At 58.0% G+C, this 6,445-nt stretch overlaps 1 protein-coding gene across 1 annotated transcript in view; it reads left to right on the top strand.

The window, feature by feature from the left end:
* Positions 1 to 5,173, top strand: part of PLXNA3 (plexin A3) — a gene marked incomplete at its 5' end in the record, with an annotated part of 15,269 nt that extends 10,096 nt beyond the window's left edge. Inside the window, 6 exon segments of the mRNA XM_023752982.1 lie at positions 156 to 304; positions 567 to 757; positions 884 to 1,053; positions 2,252 to 2,464; positions 2,692 to 2,842; positions 4,176 to 5,173. Coding sequence (XP_023608750.1) covers positions 156 to 304; positions 567 to 757; positions 884 to 1,053; positions 2,252 to 2,464; positions 2,692 to 2,842; positions 4,176 to 4,271 — 970 coding nt within the window.
* Positions 5,174 to 6,445: the final 1,272 nt, after the last annotated feature.

Below are 6,445 nucleotides of genomic sequence, written 5' to 3'. Positions count from 1 at the left end.
AGGGGCCGGGGCCCCGCTCACCCCCAGGGCCACCTGGGAGCTGTGGCCCTGCCCTGATGACACAGGAGCAGGGTCCTGGCTCCCTTCCTCCTCAGGGAGCCTCGGGAGCTATTCTGCACACACCGCAGGGTCTGGGGGGGGGGGCGTGACCCGGGCCCCTGGGCTCCTCACCGCCTGCGCTGCCCCCTTTGTCTCTGGGGTCTCCAGGTGACAGATGGCTCCTTGGTGGCACTGGTGCCCAAACAAGTGTCCGCCTATAACATGGCCAACTCCTTCACCTTCACCCGCTCCCTCAGCCGCTACGGTAGGTGTCCTGTGTGGGGGCCTCCATGTGCCCTATGAGGCTGTGACCGCGGTCACGGGGAGCCCCTGTCGGAGCAGCCAGCTTGCTCTGGTGGCCTCCCTGGGCTTTGGCCTTAGAAGGTCTCCAGTTAGTAGTGGGTGGGCCGGCAAGAGCATACAGGTCCCCTCAGCCTGCTGGGCCCCCAGGACAGAGTGCGGCAAGCGCCCCCGTGGTGGCTGGTGGGGCCCCGCTGCCTAAAGGGCCAACTGGTCCTCTGCCCCAGAGAGCCTGCTTCGCACGGCCAGCAGCCCCGACAGCCTCCGCTCTCGGGCGCCCATGATCACGCCTGACCAGGAGACGGGCACCAAGCTGTGGCACCTGGTGAAGAACCACGACCACGCTGACCACCGCGAGGGGGACCGTGGCAGCAAGATGGTCTCCGAGATCTACCTGACGCGGCTACTGGCCACCAAGGTGCGGGCCGGCCCCGTGCCGCCTTCTCACTGCCAAGCCTCTGTCCCCCTCTGTCCCCCTCTGTCCCGCTGCGGGGACATCCCGACCCGGCTCCCTCACGGCCTGTATGTTTGCTGTCCCCCGCAGGGCACGCTGCAGAAGTTCGTGGACGACCTCTTTGAGACGGTGTTCAGCACGGCGCACCGGGGCTCGGCCCTGCCCCTGGCCATCAAGTACATGTTCGACTTCCTCGATGAGCAGGCCGACCAGCGCCAGATCAGTGACCCTGACGTACGCCACACCTGGAAGAGCAACTGGTACTGCCCTGCGCCCTCCTGCTGCCGGCCCCTCTAGGGGTGGATGGTCAGAAGAGGCTGCTGGCTTTGCCAAAACTCAGGGACCACAGAGTTAGTTGGGGCAACTTATGGGAGCTGGACTGGCTGTCCAGGCAGGAGAGGACCAGCATTCAAGGTGGCAGCAAGCAAAGAGGGCGAGTGAGCGCCATTCGGAGGTGGGCTCTGTAGGGCATTTGCCTGGGGTTAGTGGGGCCAGTACCCTGCAGTGGTCCTTAGCCCTTAGGACCTTGCGTGGGGCACAGATGCTGGTAGCTCGGCTCATGTGGTAGCTCTTTTTTTAAGAAATAGATATATTTCTTAATTTTTTAAAATATATATTTTTTATTGATTTCAGAGAGGAAGGGAGAGGGGAGAGAGAGATAGAAACATCAATGATGAGAGAGAATCATTGATTGGCTGCCTCCTGCACAACCCTCACTGGGGATCGAGCCCGCAACCCAGGCATGTGCCCTGACCAGGAATCAAACCCAGGACCCTTCAGTCCGCAGGCCGATGCTCTATCCACTGAGCCAAACCAGCCAGGGCAAGAAATATATTTTTATTGATTTCAGAGAGGAAAGCAAAGGGAGAGCGAGATAGAAACATCAATGATGAGAGAGAATCATTGATCAGCCGCCTCCTGCACGCCCCCTACTGGGGATCAAACCCGCAACCTGGGCATATGCGCTGACCTGGAATCGATCCATGACCTCCAGGTTCATAGGTTGACACTCAACCACTGAGCCACGCCTGCCAGCCCCCATGTGGTAACTTCTTTTTTAAAAAAATATATTTTTATTGATTTCAGAGAGGAAGGGAGAGGGAGAGAGAGATAGAAACATCAATGATGAGAGAGAATCATTGATTGGCTGCCTTCTGCATGCCCCACACTGGGGATCGAGCCTGCAACCCAGGCATGTGCCCTTGACTGGAATCGAACCCGGGACCCTTCAGTCCGCAGGCCAATGCTCTATCCACTAAGCCAAACCGGCCAGGGCCATGTGGTAACTCTTTATGTCTCTGGCAGAAACTTAAAGAAAAGGCTGTTAACCCTAAACATGTCACTCTTGCTGCTCTGGGCAAGACGTGGGCTGGCCAGCCAGGAACCATGGAAGGGAAGGGCTCTGGGAGGGTGCTTCTGGGAGACGAGGGAGCTGCGGGTGTGTGTCCGTCCATGCAGCCTGCCCCTGCGCTTCTGGGTGAATGTGATCAAGAATCCGCAGTTTGTGTTCGACATCCACAAGAGCAGCATCACGGACGCCTGCTTGTCGGTGGTGGCCCAGACCTTCATGGACTCCTGCTCCACGTCCGAGCACCGCCTGGGCAAGGACTCACCCTCCAATAAGCTGCTCTATGCCAAGGACATCCCGAACTACAAGAGTTGGGTGGAGAGGTGGGCCCTGCCCTGTGGCCCCAGGTTGTTGGGGGGGGTGGGTGGAACCAGGCAGTCCCAGCGGAGCTGCCGTGGGTGGAGGGGGGCAGGAGCTGCCCCTCTGTGGGCTGGCTTCTCTGAGGTGGGCCAACTATAGGACAAAGGCCCAGAGGCTGGCCTGGCAGCCAGGGCAGGGACTTGGACTTTTGTGCCACCTGCCCATGTGTGTGACCTCAGGGTCCCAACAGGTACTACCGGGACATTGCCAAGATGGCATCCATCAGTGACCAGGACATGGACGCCTACCTGGTGGAGCAGTCCCGCCTCCATGCCAGCGACTTCAGTGTCCTAAGCGCGCTCAGTGAGCTCTACTTCTATGTCACCAAGTACCACCAGGAGGTGTGTGCTGCTCCCAGAGTGACAAAGCAGGGGTCTTGGTGGGAGTCGAGGAATGCCACAGGATGTGGAGGGGACAGATGGGATAGGGAGCCCATCTCTTATTTATTTATTTTAATATATTTGTATTGATTTCAGACAGGAAGGGAGAGGGAGAAATAGAAACTTCAAAGATGAGAGAGAATCACTGATCGGCTGCCTCCTGCACGCCCCCCACTGGGGATGGAGCCTGCAACCCAGGCATGTGCCCCGACCAGGAATCGAACCCAGGACCTCCTGGTTCATAGGTGGATGCTCAACCACTGAGCCACACCGGCCAGGCAGGAGCCCATCTGTTAGATTGCTCATGATCACTCCCCCAAGCAGGCCGCTAGGCCAGCACACATGACACTCGCCTCGATGCTGGGATTTAAAGGACCCAGAAGAGAAGCCACTGGCTAGAGTACACAGTTCTGGTTGGGCAAGAGTTGAGGGCCAGGGGCATTGGGAGGGACAGGCTGAGGGGGGTGGGGCCAGAAGGTGGGCATGGACAGTCCTTTCTAGGGCTTGTGGGATTTGTGACTGGAGGTGGCAGGAGGCAAGGGGCATAGAGGTGTGGACCTCAGGATGTATTGTTGGCTGAAGATACGGATTTGTGAGCCAGGACATGGCCCTGAAGGCCCTGAGCCTGGATGAGCTCAGCCAGGGCGGCCGGGAGTGGGTGCAGAGGGACCGGTGGCCCGAGCACTGAGCCCTGGGGCCCTGGGACACTCAGAGGTGGCAGAGAAGGAAGGGAGCCAGTAGTGGAGACAGAAGAGGGGGTGGCCAGCAGGTGGGACGGACCCCAAGAGTAGAGAGCTGATCCTGGAACATGTGTGAGGAACCCTGGCCCCGTGGAGGAGGGTCAGGGAGGAGAGAGCGCTCAGCTGTCAGGTGCTGCTGATGGTCAAGGAGCCTGAGAACGCTGGCTGGGTTTGGTGACAAGATGGTGGAGACCTGGACAAGAGAGGTTTTTTCGGGGTGGGGGGAGGAATTGGGAGGGGATGAGAAAGGGAGATCGGGGACGGTGAGTCCAGACCACTCGTGGGAGGGCCGCATTCTGGCTGTGGAGAGAGAAGAGGAGGAAGTTCTGCAGCTGGAGGCGGATCTGGGGTGGAGGAGGCTGGAGGTGTGTTCAGAGGTGAGAGATTGGAGCCTTTCCCAGGCGCCTAGGGCCCTGAGGGCCGCAGGGGAGGAGGGATGCAGCCGCTGAGGCTGGAGAGAGGGAAGAACTCAAGACCTCCGGGGCAGCGGCTTTGCCTGGGAGGAAACCACCTCCCACTGCGAACCCAGCCCCTGGCCTCCCTCCCTCCCGCAGGTTCTCACCGCCCTGGACAGAGACGCCTCGTGTCGGAAGCATAAGCTGCGCCAGAAGCTGGAGCAGATCATCAGCCTCATGTCCAGCAACAGCTAAGGGTGGCGAAGCCGGTGAGGAGGGGGCTTCCCGGTCCTGGGTCGTCGTCCTGTCGAGAGGGGGGGCTCACGCCTGGGGCTCAGGGCTGAGCCCGGGATTGGGTGGCGCAGGCCAGGTCAGCGGGCCAATATGCCCCCGAACCCCCTTCATTAGTGCCTTGCTTTGGGCCCTGCAGGCGGGGAGGGGGTGACAGGACCTAGCCCCCCACCCCAGCAGCAGCAATACCCCCAGCCTCCTGCCCTTGTGCCCAGGTGTGTGACAGCCCCTGCCCCCCTTACTATTTATACCCCCAACCACCTATTTATTTAATTTATCTCTGCCTCACTGCCTCCATCTGTAAATACCGCCCCCCCGCCCCGCCCCCCCGGGATGTTGCCACCCTCATTCTCTTCCTTGAGTTGTCCTGATCCTGTGACACCATCAGCCTTGGCACCTCGCCCTCGCCATGGCCTCGGCACCAGCAGCGCTTGGGGTGATGCACCCTAAGCTGCCCTCGGACTGTGGCTGTGCCAAGGGGTCCCCTGCAGCGGGACCACAGCGTCCCCCTCCAAACCTCTTGGGACTTGGACTGCGCATCCTCAAGGGGCCCCGTTCTCTCCAAGCACCTGAGAGCTGTAACTAGACGTTCATTCCGGGGCCTGACCTGGGCCTGGGCTCCAGAACTTTCTCCCGGCCCTACTGCCAAACCTCCTTCAGTGTTGTCTGACTTGCCTTTGGACCCTCATCCTCAGCTGCCCTGTCCTGCGCCCGCCCCGAGGGGCCGAGGCGGCAGTGCCTTACTCCTTTGTGTTTCTGCCTCTTTCGAGGAATCTGGCCCCATCTCGAGGTCCCGGAAACCCCACTCTCTCCTCTTTTGTTGCATGAGTTTTCCTTTGTTCATGTACATTTTTTCCTAATTAAACATTGGGAAAATGGAGTCTGTGTGGCTTTTCTCTTGGGGCAGGTGGGTGGTTGGGGAACATGGGGAGCAGGCGGGGCACACGGGGAGCAGGCGGGGCACAGGGAGAGGGCGGGGCACATGGGGAGCAGGCAGGGCACACAGGGAGCAGGCGGGGGATTGTGGACCCCTTTGTGGGAGGAGGGTAATGCATTGCAGGGTTCCTGGGGATTTGAGGAGGTCAGGGCCATCCATATCCAGCTCATCAGCAAGTGCTGGTGTCTCTACCTTCAAGATCCATTCAGAATCTGCTCCCTTCCTTCCACCTCTACTGCCCCCAGCCTGGTCTAAGCACCCTGTCTCTGGCTGCCCGTCTATCCCTGTGCCTGCCTTGCCCGCCCTCGGCCTATTCTCAAGCTGGGAGGCATTGGCGTCCTGTTAAGATACAAGGTGGATCTTGTCCCGCTCTGTTCAGAACCCTTCAGTGGCTTCATTGCACTTAAACTCCTTCATATCCGACAATTCCTTACTGTCCCAGTTGTATCTCCTTCACGATACGCCTACCTACCTCTTATCCCCCCGCCACACACACCTGTTACAGTGATGCAGGTGCAGAGAAAGTGGGATGCAATTTTATTTTTAAAAATTTACATATATATATAAAATTGATTTCAGAGAGGAAGGAAGAGGGACAGAGAGATAGAAACATCCATGATGAGAATCATTGATCAGCTGCCTCCTGCAAGTCCCCCACTGGTGATCGAGCCCACAACCCAGGCGTGTGCCCTTGACCGGAATCGAACCTGGGACCTTTCAGTTTGCAGGCCGATGCTCCATCCACTGAGCCAAACCGGCCAGGGCAGGATGCAATTTTAAATAGAGCAGCAGGGTCTGGCCAGCGTGGCTCAGTGGTTGAGCGTTGACCTATGAACCAGGAGATCACGGTTTGATTCCCGGTCAGGGCATGTGCCTGGGTTGTGGGCTCAATCCCAAGTGGGGGGCATGCAAGAGGCAGCTGATGGATGACTCTCTCATCATCAATGTTTCTATTTCTCTCTCCCCCCTTCCTCTCTAAAATCAATAAAAATGTATATATTTTTTAAATCACCATTGTGAAATTGCAGAAACTAAGCCAATGAGGTGATTTTTAACCTCAGGGGAAAAAGAAACCCCAAGAAGTGAACAAAATCATTTGGGGAAAAGGTAGAGGAGATAGTGGTGTAAAAGAGCTAAATTCTCATCTGTCCATAAATAGTTAAGGTCTTAAAAATGAAGAAGAAGAAGAAAGAAGAAGAAG

The sequence above is a fragment of the Myotis lucifugus genome, unplaced genomic scaffold (genome assembly GCF_000147115.1).
Source record: "Myotis lucifugus unplaced genomic scaffold, Myoluc2.0 scaffold_40, whole genome shotgun sequence".
Classification (NCBI taxonomy): domain Eukaryota; kingdom Metazoa; phylum Chordata; class Mammalia; order Chiroptera; family Vespertilionidae; genus Myotis; species Myotis lucifugus.
Note: the sequence above shows the minus strand (reverse complement) of the source record. Positions and strands in the feature narration are given on the sequence as shown.